The sequence below is a fragment of the Falco naumanni genome, chromosome 1, assembly GCF_017639655.2.
Source record: "Falco naumanni isolate bFalNau1 chromosome 1, bFalNau1.pat, whole genome shotgun sequence".
Lineage (NCBI taxonomy): Eukaryota > Metazoa > Chordata > Aves > Falconiformes > Falconidae > Falco > Falco naumanni.
In genome coordinates, this window is record NC_054054.1 from 51,613,202 (window position 1) to 51,632,204 (window position 19,003).

Here is a 19,003-nt window from a genome sequence, read left to right on the forward strand (position 1 = left end):
GCATAGGTGTAAGCTTAGCAACATAATGGATACATTCTTTTTAAATTGCACTCTGATGGTAAATGTGGTTGGAATCATTCTGCTGCTTTGTTCTTTTGTCCAGATGCAAATGAAAAAATTACTTAGAAATGTAAGCACCACAGAATCTTTTTGTTCTCTTTATGACATAAAGCTATGTTAATAGTTAATGTCTTTTACAAAGTGGCTGTGCCAAATTGTTTAGCAAATACATTAAGAGCATGTGTTCAATATTTATGAACAGGTACATCTTTGGAGTGTAGACAGTTTGCACTGTCAGGATTGGCTAGAGAACAAAACTTACTCAATATTTCATAAGGAAGCTTCTTAGTTACTCATTTTGTGAGTTTTGTCTTAATAAGTCATATCCTTAATGTACATTGTGCAGCAAAATAGCTTGGCTTTTATTCTCAGTAGGTTCCTCACTGTGTATGTTCCTGAATATTGGCCCATTGGCAATGAATACTAAAGAGAAGAAGCTATATGATTTGAATATTTGACATGCGCACTAGATCATACTCCAAAATGCTGTAGGTCTCTTTTTCTGTATGTCTAGAACAGAAAATGAAGAGAGCTGAGCAGTTTGGGTTTGTGTCCAGTGTGATGGACTCTGACCATGCTTATAGTCTCAGAAGACAGAGATACGTTAAAGGCAACTTGATTCTGTTAAATGGCTTTCCATTACTGCAGCTTTTCTTTTTCATCTTCATTTTGTACAGCTATGCTTTCTTGAGTTTGTCAAAGCTCTAACTGAACCTTGAACCTGCTTGCTGATACACAATACATACTAGCAATTATTTTGGGAAATAAGTAATATGTATGCATTGCAGCTGATTTTTGTGTTTGGTTTTTTTTCCTTATGGTGGAGGGCATTGAGGCCAATGTACAGGAGAACAGGATCAAACTGTCTATAGAGAGCCTTGACAGAAGAGTGAAAAACAGTTTACTACTCTATTAGAAGTTCACTTTTTCTCTCTAAATGTAAATTTCTTGCTGTACATCCCAATTTAATTTGCTGAGGAGTAAATGTGTGGAATTTTTTAACCCTGAATTCAAATGGAAGGTAAGAATAAAAGATCACATTGTCTTAACAGCTGGACTTCAGTATTCCTACATGGAAAATGGTGAGAAGTAGTTATATTGTTAGTACAAAAAGTAATTGAGGTGCTAAATTTCTGTATTTTGTAACTTTTAAAAAGTGTAATCAAAATTTTAGATTTTTTGAAGGGAGGGTATATTCATTGTTCCTTTTTTTTAGCAGTGTGCATAAAGCAGAAATACAACAATAAATAATATTCACATGGGTGTAACAACAAGATACAGTGAATACACATGGAATGAAACCCAGACCCTGCATTGGTGGTTCTGTGTTAAGAATGCTGTTGCTTATGGGTTTTTTTCCATCAGAGAAACATAAATGATTAATAGGTGATAGGAGTCTATAAGACAGGGGAACTGAAGAAAGCAAGTACTTTGAAATTAATGAGTACATAACTTTTTTCATCTAAAAAATGTCACTGATGTTGTTTAACTATGAAGAAATTGTATTCAGAATTATGAAGGTCATTTCTGCTGTCCACCCAGAACAATTCACCTCATGCAGAAAACAGTCTGCTTTTGAGAGTAGTGCTGTTAGTGATGCTTTGTTCCATATAATTTTGAAGGAAGATTGAGATTTCCTACCTTTTTCTGTGATTTGAGTACTCAGTCTTCTGAGAAGATCACAGTAAAGTTGGAAGCTCATCAGGCATTAATGCATAATGCGTATAGCCATAATATATATTTATGCTTTTGTTAGTATCCAGGCTGAAGTTAGTGCTTTTAAAATCAATGGTAAAATGCATAGTGAGTTCCCTGGAAGCAGGGCTCTGGAGTCTTTTTTACACTCTTTTTGTATAGCAGTTATTCAGTGAGATACCATTTTCTGTGTTCTATTGCAAGAGCTGTATTGTAGCTAGCTGTGGTTTTTAAGTTGATTTGCTGAAGATCACTGCTTTATCAGTTTTCATACCTTCTGCAGTCAAAGCAGAGGTTCTTGGTCTCTTACATGCAGGATTTTTCAAATGTTTTTTAAACAGTTTAAGATTTGAAATACCTTTACTCTATATATCACTGTAGAGAGTTAAAGGAATTTGATAGTAAAGCTGCTGCCAAGTCTAGTGCTTAGACTTTTGGCAGGTTTTTGTGATTTTTATTTTTTTTTTTTTTGTGAAGAGCTACTGGTCTCTCAGCTGAATTTGTCATCTTTTTCAATGTGGTTTTTTTTTTTGTTTGTTTGTTTGTTTTTGGCTGTATATCATAAGAATCCTATTTCTGGTTTTGTCAGCATTCTAACCTTTTCTGGAAAGCTAAACTTAACCTGTGACTCATCCATGTGAAAGCAGCCTTAGATAATCATCACATACCTTTCTTAGCAATTTTTTTTACTGATGAGATGTCCTGTATTCTCTGTAGGCTTATGTTTGAGCTGTGCTGAATTTACGCTTGACTGTATAAGTGTCACAGGACTGATGGATGAACTTTCCCAGTTCAGAGCTGGCTGCAGGCCAGTACATCCACTGGTGTAGCGCAGAGCATCTTCAGACCACTAGCACAGGCAGGCAGCACCCAGCCTGGCAGTAAGCAGAGAGCAGGGAAAGGCAGTGTGCCCCACGGTGGCACAGGAAGGCTGTAAAACTTGGGTTTGAGCAGTTGGTAGCTGTTGGTGGCTGTTCAGACTTCATGCCATTATCTCTGTTTCTGCTTGCACCCAGTTATGGTCTCCTGCAAAGGTTTGTGCCTCATTGTGTTGCAGCCTGTGTAAACCCCTGCCCTGAAATATTAGCTGTGTCTGTTGTGACTGGACCCAGTGGGAGAGCATGGGAAGCAGAAGAGGGAAGATGGGAGAGTGAGCCTGAAGGGAGGCGCTGCACACAGTCTGCATTGACATGGTACTTTAAAAAAAAAACAAAACACACCAAAACCCCAAAAGAACAAAAAAAATCACAAAAAGAAAAAAAGCCAAAACCCAAAACAAAGCACAGCCCAACATATTGATACTGTATTACTAACATGTCAGTAAATAGATGATTTAGGAAACAAACCACAGCTGCAGCTGAAGACCTTTGATGCCCATTACAATTGAATTAGCTTTCTTTTCTTACTGTTACCAAAGCCAGCACTACAGGTACTGTTTTCTGGCTGTGTGATTCTCCAAGTCCAACCGTTTCTCCATCTTCACTTCTCTGAAGTGTGATAAGACAACACAGACCATAACACTTCTTTTCTGTCCTCTTTTTTCCTTTCCTCACTGCAGCTGTCCCATTGGCACTGTGGCCGTGGATGCAGGACATCTGCTGCTCTGGCTCAGACTGTAGTAGTGTGTGGCACTGGCCTGGGGGCAGTTGTGTGTCTGTCTGTCCTTCCCTGGCAGCCTTCCTCTCTCCAGCTGGAGCTGGTGCATCTGTGCTGTGGTGCTCTGAGTTACTGCTGCAGCAGGGCATCCAGGACAGTAGAGAAAAACCATCCACATGTGGCCCTAAATTACATGCTTTTTTGGGAGTGTTGTGTATCATGAAGGGATGCGGGATGCTTTGCAGAAGCTGCCACCACAGGGCTCTAGTCTCCTCTGGATACTGTTGTTAATACATATGCTGCTAACTGGCTACCATTTGCAGATGAGAGATGAGTCTTCTGAAAATGAGGGAGGTTTCTGCTTTGGTGAGAAAATGTCACCAAAGGGGTTTCCTTGATATTTATCTCCCCTTTCGACTTCAGAAAGTTGTGTCACAGTAATTTCTTATCTTTGCAAACTGAATTTGTTTACAAATGTATCAGAAAGTCGTTAGTTCATTTTAGGACTGTTAAATTCAGCAGCTATTAATTATCCTGTTCAGAAATTCCCTCTGTGGGCCTCTAATTTGAATAATAAGACTTAAAGACGTAAAACTCACAAAAAATACAATTATTTTGTACTTAATGAGAGGTTTCCTTTTTTTGTGGTGTGGTGGTGGTAGTTTTTTTTTGTAAACTACAGTTGTTTCTTTCCTGACCCTAGCTGCTTTCCTGTATTCTTTTATTAGGTCTGTGGAAGACATCAGGTGCTCAGGTACTCTCTGCTTCTCTCTGTTTGGCGTCTGGGATTCTCCCCTCCCAGATCTTCTCTGACAGGTCTTTAAATCCTCTTCCTCCTCAAGTGAGTGAAAAATCTTTTAAACTTGCTGTTTGTAGTTTCATTTTCTACGTGTCTGTTCACCTTTCCTCCACACACACTTTTTTGTACCACCTGCCTTCTGTACTGTCCTCATCCTTTCTCTGCATGCTTTGTTCAACAGAAGCTTTGATAGTTTTCATCAATAGGTTGCCATCTGCTACCTCCCTTGGCTTTTGCATTTCTATTATGCTGAATACAAGACATTTTAAATATGAAATACTGTAACAAGCAGAGTGCAGAGCTTTTAAAGAAACTTATTAAATCTAACTCAGTTTAAGGAGGCATAGTGTGTCAGGTTAGGATTTTTTTTTTTCTCCTAGCTGTCACAAAACACTGAACATTTCAACTGGATGATTGTGAGCATTAGTATTCTGATGGACATGTATAATAAATGCTTTGAGACACAGGATTCCTGTTTTGTACTGACTGTTGGCTTCTAAGACTCCAGGACTATATTGATGCAGCTTGTTAAGGCTCCCCTCAACCTCTCATTTGGAGTAAGAGCTTGAAGCAAGGTGCATGTGATGAGCTTGTCTCACTGCCACTGGCTGCTGTGTGGAAGAGGCAGACCAGAAGCAGAGCATGTCATGTGGAAGGTAGATTTCAAATTTATAAGACACAACCTTTCTTCAGCTGCTACTGAAAAAAAAAAAAAAAAATGGTCTGGCTGCTTTCTTTCAGGGTGAGACCTGGGAGAGCTGTGTCTTGTAATTACTTTTTCTCCGTGCTATTACCCTTGAATTGGTAGAACAGTTCACCTGCTGCTTCCGTTTCATTGCCTTCTTCACAGATGTGTTGTCATGAAAATGGAGGGTGAGAGTTGCAGATTAATTACACCTGGGATCTTAACGGCTTCATCATTGGTGACACATGAGCATCAGGTGAACTACACCTGTTGCTCTTCCTGCATTTGGCATTATGATCTTGAGTGAATTGGGGACTGCAGTTCTCTGTGGGTGAGAAGGAGCATGGGAGTCTTACTTAAAATGAAATCAGTTCTAGTCTGTGATGATTTGCAGTAAATAGGAAGAAATGCTGTGGGAAGGATAATGGGAAATGCGATGGTGTTTGGTTTTGGCTTTCATTCTTGGGATCACTGCTGAAGAAGACTGGAAAAGTAGCAAGTAAGGAGGTGAGTGAGGAATGGCTTAATCTTTTTTGGACACATGCTGAAAAAAATCTTGCGTTTATGATAAGAAATAAATAATGTGTTACGAGCTGTGTATCACTGTGTTAGAGCTGTGAAGTGTTGCTTTACAGGAAGAGAGATGAGGAATTGTCTTTGATACATCAATAAGAAGGGGTTAGTAGGTGCTGTGACCACCATCTTCCAGTGCGTGCATGAAGAATGGAAAAATAATGACTAAGGAACTTGTTATTCTAGCAAACAAAGAGAGTTGGAAGTTGAAACTATTCAAATTCAAGCCGAGAATAAGGTGGCAGGTTTTGGGTCTTAAATTATCAAGTGGAACAATTAATTAAAGTGTTGTTTAGTTCTCTGTTAGGGGATGCTTGAAAACCAAGACGAGATGTTTCTCACAAAAGGCAGATATGCTTCAATTAAATCACAGCTACTGGGCTTGAAGCAGGAATTTAAACTGAAAAATAAATCTGGTGGCGTGAATTTTACAGGCTAATAACAAACTGAGGAATCTGCGAAGGGGAGCCTCCTACCACTGCTTGACAGTCATGAGGGAAATGTTATAGCATAAAGCTCCCATTTTCTGGATCCTTGTTTTTATTTAGGTGCATTTGCACGAAACTGAAACACATCTTTTAAGTTAGTTGTCATGAGTAAACAGCTTAGTACTAGCTGGGTATGAAAGCAAAAATCCTAGGAATTCTGTAAACAAAAAGACTTCAGAGAAAATACACATCTGTGCTGCCCATTTGAAGTGCTTGCTGCGTTGCTTCAGCATCCTCTTCCCTTGATCCTGCTGTCACCTATCCTCTGTGGTTGCCCCACTGTCCTGCACTTGAAAAGGACTCTCCCAAGCAGAGGGAGCAGATCAGTGCCCTGGGGGACTTGACCATGGATGTAACGGAACGCCACCCAAGAGGGCGATGTACCTGCAGGTGCTGCCTTGCAGTGTCCATCTGTACATAGCACAGAAAAGCTGGATTTTGTGTTGCCCTGGGGACATTATAGAAAATAATAGCTCTTACAGGATCTTCAAATTACTGTGAATAAAGTTTCAGGCACACAATGTTTCAATCACAGGGATCTGGCCCCATACAGCAGTGATTGATTCCTGCTCCTGTATGCAAGGAAGAGACAGGGGAAATAGAGGAAGTTTTGCAGCTGCAACCAGCTACCCTGCTGCAGATCACCAAGACAAGTATGGCCATGGCCAGTGCATTTATGGGATTTTGAGGGACTGCAAAAGAAAAATCTCGCTGCTTCTCTGTGATAGATTTATTATAGCTTAAGTTAATGGCTCCTAAGTACTTAAAGTATTTGACTCGTAAGAAAACAATGATCTATACCGTTCTTTGATATATACCATTTTGAATGTAGTATCAGTCTACTGTCTTGCAAATCTTGCCAAGACATTTGCTATGGATTTGAAATTTATTCTGAGATTTGACTGTGGAACAAATCAGACCAGTAATTTAGCCTCACTGAAAAAAGAATGGATTTAAGGTCTTGAAAGTGTATTTTGTAGGTCACAATGAAATTCCTGTATACTTTATTCACACACGGAAGCTTACTGGGCTTTGTGTTTGTGTAAATGGACATGCAGGGTCAAAACCCACCTAATTCTTCAATCCTCAATTGTGTGCAGAATAGGCAAAGCTATAGAATTTACAGTAGTTACATAGTATGTGAAATGAGAATAATTGTAATTCCAATTTAATTAACTCTAAAGATAAATGAGAATATATTCATATGAAATATGAATTTGTTGTATTTTGTAAAAAAAAAAAAAAAAAGAAAGAAAAGCATTTCCCTCTGGTTTTAATCTCTTTTCTAGAACTCTATTAATATTCACAAGAGAGAGGTATCAGCCATTTTAGTTTATTTCTATCTGCATATGATCAAAATACTCTCCCATCTTCCCTGCAGGGAAGGAATATACCTGTGTAGAACATGAAGCAGTGATGTATCAATGTAGATGGGTCAGTGAGTTTTGAACTATTTTAAAAAGTGAGTGAAATTTATAGTCTATTCAGATACAAACTTCATCTGCTTACCAACAGAGGTGGTTTTGATATTTTTATATATATATATAAATTTTATTTTTTTTGTGGGAGGTTGTTTACCTTTAAACTGAGGAATATTTTGAGTTTTAAAGAAAAGCTTTTCCTTTTTGTGTCTAAAATGGAAACACAAGAGTGGACATAATTCATTAAAGTTGCTGTTGTAGAAGCTGGCTCACCCTGCTTTTTAATGCATGGTGCCTATCATGATTAGTAAACTCATATGCTGTAATATTCCTGCACTTCTCTGACTGCCATTTGGTTACTCAGTAGTGAATGAATCTAGATATCCTTGTTTTCTGATAGAAATTTTCTGTAATCTGATATAAAACAGTTCTGATTACCTTTCTACAGCTTGGAGGTTGCCAGCCTGACGCGGGCAGATGCTGATCTGGAGGCATATCGAACACAGATATGTAAAGAAGTGATTTCGATGATGATGAAGAACATGGTCTTAAGTCACAGCCTCTTTCCTCATGTAGAGAAGAAGATGAGTTCAATTTTCAAAAAGCAGTTTCTTATAATGGAGAAAGAGATTCAAGAGGAGTATGAAAGAAAGATGGTGGCTTTAACAGCTGAATGTAATCTGGAAACTGGGAAGAAAGTGGAAGCTCAATGCCAAAAAGCAAGGGCTGCAAATGAAGAGGCTGAGGAATTAATGAAGAAAATGAATGAAAAGGTAAGTCTGGTATAAAATCAAGATATTTTGCATGATATATCATTTTTGTAGATGGTTTCTCTTTTAGACTAGGATGGATGAGTTGTCTTCTTAGAAGAGTAAAGAGAAAAGCTGTACAATTTAAATGCGTTCAAAAATTCAGATGTCATAATTAGGGTAGTTATTAAGAAACTGTGTTCTACTTCACCAGAAAACGAGCTTATCTCAAGATAATCTAGCTGAAAACAGAAGTTTTGCATTACCCTGATATTTTATTTTTTTACAGTCACTTAAACACTTGCAAAGTGGTGGGTTTTTTTAACTATATTTTGCTGCAGCAGTTCCTAAGAACTCCTATCAGACACTGTGTAAACTATTTTGCACATTCAGAGCAGAGCAAACTCTAAAAAGACTCCAATATTTATAGTCTTACTTGGAAGAAAATGAGACTATAGGTGCAATGAAAGGCCAATTTCCTCCAAATCCAGTGAAGGCAAGCAGAGTGATCTATATTTTAGGCAGAGCAGGGAGTGGACTTCTCTTGCAAATAGCCTCTGGATAGTAATGAGATAAATAATTTTACAAGTTCAGGGTCTCCCTTTAAGGAAAAGCTTAATGCTTATGTCACTTTCATTCAAAGATCTCAGTCCGAATGGGTAAGTGTCATTACTGAGGATTTCATAGGCAGTCACTAGCTGGAAATTGAGCCTGTGTCACGAGTCCAACATCCCATGCACAAAAGTGTTTCCTGTGTTCCATGTCTTTTTTTTTAAGTATATTGAATGGTTACAATAAAACTGATGCCCCGCCAGCGCCTTTTTTTTTTTTTTCTTCACTTGTCTGGAGAAGACTTTTTTGAATATTTCACCTATGTAAGCTTAAAATGCTAAAATAGCTGAGTTAATATTTCATGCTTGTCAAAGGTCTTAACTCTTATTAAGAGGATGGCTTGGTGGGAATAAATAGAGCAATTCATTCCTGATGAGTGGGGCTTTGCTTCTGGAGCACAAGTGGATATGTGGTTATGGGATGTGATAATGCTGAGTCTCCAGCTGTGTGTTTCAGTTCAAATAGAGAGGCAAAAAAGTTATGCTAGGTGTATAATCTCTTATACCAATATATTCCTTAGTTGCGTATGTTCTCTTCGTAGACAGTACTTAAGGTTTTGATCTTCTCTTTTGTGTTGTTTTTCAGTTGGAGGATTTTTTGCCTTTTTTAATTTAAAAAAAAATATTTGCTTATCATATACCTATAATTTTTAAGGACTTTTATGACACTTCATGATAGCAGTTTCGACAACAGGTTTTTTGCTGAGCGTGACTTATCAAAGGTACTAGAGTATTCTGAGGGTCTCAAGAAGTACTTTGGTTTATTAGGCTGTTGTGTGGGGAAAGTGTATGGCACAAGGCTAGTGAACCTTTGAATTTCTTTGATGTTTCAAGGTGAGTTTTGAATTGTGACTCTAGGGAGCTTTCAAATATCTGTAGTGTATGAACATCCTGAACTAGAGGTGCTAAAAAATCAAAGGAGTCAGCAAGGAAGGGATACTTGTGGGCATCTTGTTAATGATGAGATGAATTTTACTCCACAGAAATCTTTTTCCTTCTTTTGGTTATAGAGGCCTAGACTAGATGTCTGACACTTAGGTAAGCCTGGCTGAGATGAATCCTGCTGTCACAGAGAGAGAGGCCTGACTGAAAATCACTGTGTGAATTCACACTAAACATGCTCTCAGCAAAGCAGCTTTTTTTGGCACAAAATACCTTGGCATTGGTTCAATCTCATTTGTACTGGAAATCCTGAATGGTGGGAATCAAACGAAGAATTAAGGCCAATCCAGTAGTTGTTGTGATGCCTTTGTCATATACTAATGTCTTGCTGTTTGCTTTCCTGTCTGTGAAAGGACCTGTTTTTATACTGAGTGTGGAACATAGTTCCAGAGGACATACCAGAGCGCTAGGGTTGGCCTCCATTTGTGCACTGGCAGCAGGTACACTGACATCCAAGAACCAGGAATGAAAAACAGCTGGAGCAATGACCTCCTTCCCCTCCCAGCCAAAACACAGAATGTATATTCCCTGCCTTTTTCATTAATTTGCTGTCTGTGTGTGTCTCTTGGGAATGAGCTGCAGAGGACAGTTGTCCGCAGATAAATAGTATGAAGTTTAGAACAAGACCAACATAACTACTGTTGGGTAACTCTGCTGATATAAGAAACATTCATTGATCAGTAGGACATGTATGTTTTGATTTTATGACAAGTTTGCACCATCTGATATGGAAACTGTGAATATGTAATTCTTACTGGAGAACTATGAAAAAGTATTTATTGCAAAGAAGCTTTTAAATTCATTGTCATTTAATTCTACTGTGTTGTTAACTCTAAAATTATGCTCTGGGATTAATTTTTAGAAACCAGTAGGTAAAGTAGTCACCAATAATAAGAACTTTTAGAGATTTGTAGTAGAATAGGTTTTTTTGTAATTTATATTGTTTTTAAAATGTATGCTTATTGTAATTTCATTGTTCTGACTTATATGAGTCTATTCAATTTTAATAGGATTCCAGGATTGATGAAACCTAAGAAACTAATTTCATACGTATACTTTGTGTTGAATTTCATGGCATTTTGTGTAATTTATCTTAATGCTTCTAAATTCTAAAAAGACTTCATGATGCCTTGGAAGTATTATCTGGATTAGCAATTGACAGCTGTACAACCCCTGCCATTCCAAACAGGTGAAAACCATGGGAAGTGTACACTGCTTTAGTATTAGCCTTCGTTCAAACCTGAAATGACAGTGATCAGATTATGCTCAAAATATGTATGAACTGGTAGCAGTGATACTTTAAAATATGTTGAGTACTGAATATCACTTCAGATTTATTTGTTTCTCTCCTCTCTGCAGCCTGCTTTAGAATATAAAAGTCTTTTGGATAGACTTCAGAGACTGGAGCAGGACCACCTGAAGAGGTTGCTTCTGGTAAAGCAGGAGGAATATTTTGCAAAGGCTTATAGACAGCTGGCTGTTACCCAGAGAAAGGAGCTCCATAATATCTTTTTTACACAGATAACAAATGCTACTTTCAAGGCAGAACTGAAGATGGAAGCAGCTAAAACATTAGTGGAAGGTTATTCTAAAATACAGGTAATAAGAATGGACTTACCATCCTAACATAATGACAGAATACAAACCCACAGTAACTTTTGAGGAATGTTGCAGGATAAATATTATCACTTTTATAACTAATCTTAGGAGGAATTTTAAAAAGTATAATGCCATCATGCACATCTAGACAACTGTATATTGATGCATGCGCACAGCCTTTTTCTGCAACAGTGAGTTAGATGTATTTGCCACAACGTTATGTGCTTAGTGCTGACTTCTCTTTTTATGGGTAATATTTCCAAAGCACCCAGATGCTTAAAGCTTGTCTTTTACTGCTCAAGGAAGATAAGACCAGTAGCTTGCCTGTTTCATGGAGAAGAAAGAAGTTTGAAAACATGTCTACACCGTACTGTGGGAAATTGTGTAATATAAATCCTCAGTTCTACTGTGCAATTATACCAAAATATTCACATTTTGGGGCTCCACTTAGCTCCTGAAAGCTCTGTTGGTGCAGCTTTGCCCCTAAGCCCTCCCCCACAGGATGATCTGAGAGCAGATTTGTGCTCATGCAGCAAACATCTGGTGCCAGGTCTAGCCTTGCTGGTGTTAATGGGGCCCTCAGCATGGTATGGAAATCCCAGAGTGCCATTTTCAAAAGTAATTTCAGCCCAAATAAAGGGATTTAAGCAACTAAGAGAATGGTTAGGTACCTGAATCGATTTTATGAATGGTATTTTCTGAAACAAATCAGATGCTGTCTAATGAATGGTAGGTACCTTTTGTAGGCCTGTCTGTATAGGGATTTTCAAAACACTCTAGGCATCAAGTGCTCTTCTTTGCTTCAGAAGATCTACTGAGCCTCTTAATCCAAATATTTAGATGATTGAAATTGCGGTATGTCTGAAGTGCTATGGTTTTGTACTTTGAGGGGTTGAATATCTCTAGCTTATGCAGTACAGTATGTTCAGGACTTTGGTTTCAGGTACATTTTAAGCCTCTTGAAACAGAATAACTTGAGTTGTTTCTTCAAGGGTGGGTTGATTTTTATTCAGTTTGTGTTGAAAGTTAGTTTAAATTCCAGAATTTCTAGGAATCGTTTTTCTGGCTGCTTCATGAAGAACAGTATAATTATTGTGGTCCTGGAGGCTGAGGGCCTGGACGTTAAAAAGCAGTATCTGAAAGTAGGTGTGAAAACATGTAAGGCCCACTCCTAAAACTGGATGCAGATGTCACTACAGAAGAGCTACATGTGGGCCACTGTCAGAGTTAGATGCAGTACGCACTTGTGCCAAAAGGCAGCTGAGCAGCCAGCAGAAGATAGAGCAAGTGGAAGAAGTTTTTTGACAATGTTTTGGCTGCTCAGTCATGGGTCACCTAAGTATCAGACCTTGTCTTGGCTATCTGATGCTAGCAGAATGTCTGCTATAGACCATTGTGCGCCTACCTTCTACCAGACCCTTTTGTAGGTACCTGAACCCTTCCTGTCCCCCACTGTTGGAAGGAGGAACCTCTGAGCCAGCCTGTGTGCAGCAGGCCTGGCTTCCCCATGCTGTACTGGACACCTGGAAGACTTACCCTTGGCTTTGAAGTCAATTTAGATACCTTTGAAAATGTTAGCCTTTATTTACTTAATCATACAAGAGATTGTAAAGAAAAATGAAGGGAGGGGCTGGGGGGAAAAATGACATGATACTACTTAGTGCTGTTACTGAACATATGCTGTCTTCAGGTCCCAGTTCAAGAGTGCTTTGAGCAGGAACAGTTCTACTAACACTGGTACCATGATCAAATGACCTTTTAACTCAGGGCTCTCGGGAGGTGCACTAACTGTTCAGGAAAGTACACGAAATACTGAGGTATTCAGACCAAAATTTCAATGTAGTATTTGTTGTGTTTTGTTGAAAGAACAAGAATAAATTGATGCATTCATTAGAGTGAAGTTGATACAGGCTTGTTTTTCACTTGTAAGAGCTTTTTAACTTTGCCCTGTTAATGAACACATTTGGTCTGATACCCACAGGTATTAGCTGAAGTTAACACTACATCTAATTGAATATATTTGTTCATATTCTTTCCTGTAGGGAGACATTGAAGAGCTAATGGATTTTTTGCAAGCTAGCAAGAAATATCACCTGAATAGAAGATTTGCTTACAGAGAATATCTTATAAGTAAGATACAGTTAAGGGATTCTCGAGCCTCTGCTCTTATAAATGCAGCAACAGCCCAGATATCAAGTCTCATTAATAAGATGGAAAGGTAAATACCTAAATTGTTTTCTTGGCAGCCCCTTGGCTACATTATCTCACAGACAATAGAATACTCTTCAAAAGTCCTTTAGTCTGTGTTACCTAGCAGGAAAGCTAAATGAAACTGTTATATTTTAAGTTAATTCTGAGAAAATATTTTAACTGATTTTGTTAGTTAATATCCCAGCAGACACTAAGGGGAGGCTTTGTTGTCTGTATCTGCTATTTTTGTGTCCACTCTATACAGCACCTTTTTATAATTCTGAGTTCAGTGGGAGTCAGGCTCATGTAAGAGTCTCGATGTCTTTATACATCCATTGTTTGTGTTAGTCCTCAGTAATGTGAAAAGTGCTATCAAAGTCCATTGCAACATGTACCAGTTAAAACCTTTTGTCTGGGTTCTTTATGCATGAATATCTGGATTTAACAGAAAAGAACAATTGTGATTCATTAGTGATTGAATGTGTTTGAGGAGCTGGAAGTACAGTCTCAAGCTGGAAAGCATGAATATTTTCTAAAGAAAAGTTGACTATAAATAATGTAGCAAGGGAGGATCTTGACTAGCAGAGAACACACCTGTTGCAAGGCATATTAACAACTAAAGATCAGGTGAAGTAAGAAGTAGACCTGGAAATGGACTGTTGAAATACCCTCATTTAGTTTTTCTGGGTATTGTATGAGATCCAAGCTGATTCAAGTACTCTTATGTGAGGGTACATAGTCAAGGTGGAGAGAGAGAACGGTGACTTACCAGAGACATAGTTTCTTAAAATTATGTGGTAATGGGGAGCACTGAGAGACTCCTGTTGCTGCTAACCAGAGAACTGTGGCATATCTTAGTTTGGCATACAGACATTACTGAGGAGCATGCCGGTGCAGTGAAATACATTAGTGGGAAGGAAAACAACCTGGCACTGTTGCTGCTAATCCTGTGCATGCAGCTTGATTTATATATTTTAGACGTCTATATTTTTGTGGTCACTGACATGTGGAGCATGCATTAAAAGAACAAGTATAAATACCAGTCTTTACATTGTGGTTTTTCTTTCATAGTATTGACTTAAATTTATTTAATATTGGGAAGCAGGAAGCCTGTTAAAAGATTGCATCTGTTGAAACTCAACAAATTTGTTGATGCCATGATAAAGTCATTTACTTTTTTTTAAAAAAAAAACAAACAACACTTTTCCTTGCTCTTCTTTTTGATCTTCTTGCGTGCTGTCTGGTTGGAATGGTACCTGAAGTTTAAGCTCAAGATTTGTCGGTCAGAGAGAGGTTCTCCCAGTATGCTTGAGCAGCTTTGCCTGTTTTGTTAACCTCTTCAGCTGTACAGCTCAAAAATAAATGTCTTGGCATAGGAAATATAATTCAGATGTCTTTTACAGAAGAGTTCCCTTGCATCAGTTCACACCTCTCTTTGAAACTGGATTATGAGACATTTTTTGGGATGTTTACAGAGATTTTGTGGTTATCTGAAAAGCCTTTGTGAGAAACTCACCTGTATGATGACTGCATCCATGGCTTAAATCATTGCAGTGAACAACTGGGACTTCTCAAGCTGGAAAAACAGGTCCCAATCACTGTTTAATGCCTTTTATGCAGCCAACAGTTACAAAACAGATCAACTACAAAACAGAGGGAAATGTGTAGTATTACTAATCCACGACCTCATGGATCTCACCCCCTGCCCCCAGAGTACTTCCGAAAAACTTCCCAAACCAACAAGCATCATTACCAAGATGAAAAAATAATGTTTCAAGCACTCATCTATTAAACTGGTCAAGTATGCAATGGTCATAGTACTCTGCAGACAAAGGAAATGTGCCCATACTTGGAGATGGCATGTGTAGAGAAGCCAGCCCTTCTGACTTTCTAGGACTAGAACTAGTTACTTTCCTGTAACTTTCCACATGTGCTGCACCAGGAATTCCTTGGATGCAAAAGTTGTCCAAACTCTTTATGTTTTTATTAATTCTTTACATGTTGAGATTATAAAACTCCAGAATGTAGTGTCTCAGATTATTTTCTAGTTTGTTTTGAGGGGGTTTTCTACAAGCAAACTGAAATATCCTAGTATAAACCATGAGAAAGTTATAATCTATGCTAGGTAGGCTTGTATTTCAGTTTCTAACTGTAAATATTCCCCAAATCACTTTATAAATTGGAGCATTAAAATTTGAGCAGCAAGAGAAGTCTGGTGTGAATGGCTGGTACTTAAAATTTGTATCCATAACATCCACTTATTTTTCACTTTAACATTGAATCTACTTGTCTAAGTATAGATACAGGTCTGTCGTAATCTGTTGTGTCCAGCTTCAATAACGTGCCTTAAACTTACCAGTATAAATGGAATTATTTTAAAATGCAGAACTGTTTGTATGGAGAAGAGAAGCTAAGAAAAGGTGAGGTGTAGTTTAGATATATCACAGCAAACAGATTCAGGGATACATAAACTAGCAGATAAATGATGAGGGGGGAGGTCTCTTAAAAATGAACTTTAATAGGATGCTTAATATTTATCAGATAGCAAGACAGTTTCAAATTAACATGAAAAAGATTCTGTGTGGCCAGAAGTAAATGTTCAAAAAAGCAAAATAAATCCAAACCAATTCTAGGAAGGGTTGTGAACATTTTAAATTAAATAGAGCAGCCATTTTTCAAGCTGGGTTTTCTAAATATAGTATTTAAATAAAATGTCCCTTTTGTCAGGACTGACTGTGGTACTCGGTGTCTTTTGGAAATCAAGTCTGTGGACTGCAGTGCCAGAAGGCAGGAAAGCAAGTTTTAAGATATAATCCATAATGGCAGATTTCAGGAATGTTCTTTGTTTTCCCTTAAAGAAAAACGGGCAAAAGGGCAATAATTGAGGCAGTATTTATCATGGGTTGTTCCCGCTATCAACAGAGGCACGAGATTCTTGATGTTTTTGAACTACAGCAGCAGTAACATGTTGCATTGTTCTTTTGCCAGTATCTGCTTGTTCACAAGAAGTTTCCTTCCTTCTTTTGGTCTCTTAAAACAATCCAGTTCTTGTGACAACTCAAGCTCCTTCATAAATGTCTCCCAAAATTTTAGTTTTTATAAGACCTCAAGTATTTCTTGCGTACTGTGCTTTTAAAGTGTCCACTTGACTCTCTTAAAAGATTGAAGTGAAACTCTTGTTGGTCTCATTCTTCTGAGTAATCTTCATTTATATGGACCTTGTTATAAGCAAAGTAGTTTTCCAAACAGTGTCCTGCTGGCCTTTTCAGGAAGTTGGTGTTGGATAGCAAATGCCTCCAGCAGTAATATATCAATATAAAGTTTTCTAATAATCTCTTAAAACCTTTTCTGCTTGTAGCATGTTGCTATGTAGGGCATTTATTGCCCTGAATTATTTACATAAATTCTGATCTGGACACCAGCAAGATGCCAGTTCAGCAGGTGAAATCCTGAAGTGGCTGGAGTAGCATGGGCACAGTCTTGCAGGTTCCCTCTGTATAGGTTCTGTACAGTGTTGCATTTCGACCTCCATGTATCTCCAGGCCGATACAACTTCTCTGCTTCTTACCTGTCCGCCTTTTGCTTTAGTGATGCTCATACCTTCTCTAGTTTTCATAAAACAATCTTCCTTTCCTGGGGTCCAGCATCCTTTAGATAGTTCTCTTGTAGCATCAAATACAAACTACTACTTTATTTTTAGTGCCCTCGCTTCATATTTTCTCCTAAATTTGCTGGCTTTCATTCAGTACAGAGAAGTCAAGGTCTGCCTCTGATTGACCTATGATGCTGCTGCTGTTGGCCACACACTTGGTGTCTGTACCTTGGTGCTCACTGCACTTGGAAGGATCTCCCTGGAAACATCCTTGCTGTTACTGCAGTATTCTCCTTAATTAAAATTCTCCTTGTTCAAAGATGTTAAACATGTGCCTGCATATTTCTTCAGTGATTAGGTGTCTGGTATGCTTAAACAAAGCAGTTTATCACACAGTCTATACTGTTGCATCTTTCTTTTCTCCCCTTATTTTGTACTTCAGTTCAGAGTCCTTTGGGAACAGGACATCTTTTAATTCTAATACTGGTGGGGTTTTTTTTTATACTGTATTTATATGAAAGCAGAAATTAAGGTCTCCTGCTGGGATTGAGCCTTCTAGGAATTACCATAATACCAATTAATATCAATTGCCACAGAAACTCAAATAGACTTCTCTGGTGGTAGGCGTTTTGCCCATTAGTTTTTTTAATCTGGAATTCCAAATAAATAAATAGATAGGTTTTATGATACTGCATCACCTACAGTTTGAGCTCTGGGCATAGTGGATCCTTAAATAAACTAACAATCTGAAACTGGAATAATGTAGACTTCTTTTTTTCCTTTTTTTTTTTTTTTTTTGTTTTTGTTCTTCCCCATCCTAGGAATAGGTAGGTAGATGTCATCTTCCAGTCATGCTATGTTGCATGGCTTTTCTTAAACTTTTTTTTTGCTGGGTGGTTCCAGCACATCTATCTTTTTCTATTGCAGACAGTTTTCATTGCTCTGGACAGAGGTTTTAATTGGATGCAGCAAGCCTGGGTTTATTTCCTCAGTACAAGACGGGATGAAGGTGTTAAAAATAGTATCTTGGTTATTATCTTGCCTTGCGTCCTCACTGCAATAACTCTTCCTTTTATTTGCTGATCTTTTGCCTTGAGTTTGATCAAAAAGCAAGGAGAGACTTAGAGTTACCAAATACGGGCTGGAAACTTGGGGCTGTTAGGTTTTTTTGACATAACACTGAAATTTAACATTGATTGCTTTCAAGACAAAAATTACATGGTCAACAGATACAAGAATGATGCTTGGTGGGTTGCTCTCAAGGTACTGAGAAGTACTTTAATCTTCTTTGCAGAAGATTAAAGTGCAACAGATAGATATTGGAAAAGCTCTGCAGAAGGAGATGTGCTCTGGTTGACATAACTCTGTGATTATAGCAGATCTGAGTTTCTACCCAGCATGCTCATTATGCAGGGGATGAAGTGTGGTGGCTTGCTCAGATGCTTGTGCATGCTTGAGCAGTAGATGGAGAGGTGTGAACTGTGAAATCTGGCCACCATGGTTACAGTGTAGGGGCTGCTAATGCATCAGTCTTCTGTTCTATTTCTTTTAGCTTTTATTTTGAGGATTATCTTTGGAATGAAGCTGTTACAGTATCACCAAATCCTGATAAACCAGAATGAGACTGGCCTTTCTGGAGAAGAGCTTGCAACATTTAGCTGCTGCTCTGGTTTATGAGTTGTGCCAGGTATCATGCTGAAACAGGGACTTGGAAGCCCTGGATTTGTCTGAATCCAGGCTCTGTGTGTAATGTTCATGTTTTCTAAAAAATGGGGATTTGAAAAATAAACCAGATGGTGTTTGGATAACATCTAGATTTAGGTCAGGAATTGGTGCTTCCTACTCATCCCGTGTTGACCTTTGCAACCCCATGTTTTGGAAGTCCACTGTGCTTAATATTAGAATGTATAACTCACAAGTGCCCAGCAGCCTGGTCTGTATTAAGATGTTCTTTTTCTGTTCTGTTGTATGAGAGAGATTTGGGGAATTTCTGGTGTAAATAT

At 38.2% G+C, this 19,003-nt stretch overlaps 1 protein-coding gene across 4 annotated transcripts in view; it reads left to right on the top strand.

The window, feature by feature from the left end:
* EVC2 (EvC ciliary complex subunit 2) overlaps positions 1-19,003 on the top strand; it is an 80,101-nt gene that overhangs the window by 29,283 nt on the left and 31,815 nt on the right. For 3 of the 4 annotated variants that reach the window (XM_040593783.1, XM_040593799.1, XM_040593790.1), the window contains exons 10-12: positions 7,766-8,090; positions 10,979-11,218; positions 13,261-13,436. In XM_040593783.1, coding sequence (XP_040449717.1) covers positions 7,766-8,090; positions 10,979-11,218; positions 13,261-13,436 — 741 coding nt within the window. The remainder of the gene's footprint in view (positions 1-7,765; positions 8,091-10,978; positions 11,219-13,260; positions 13,437-19,003) is intronic. The other variant, XM_040593804.1, reaches the window with a different exon arrangement.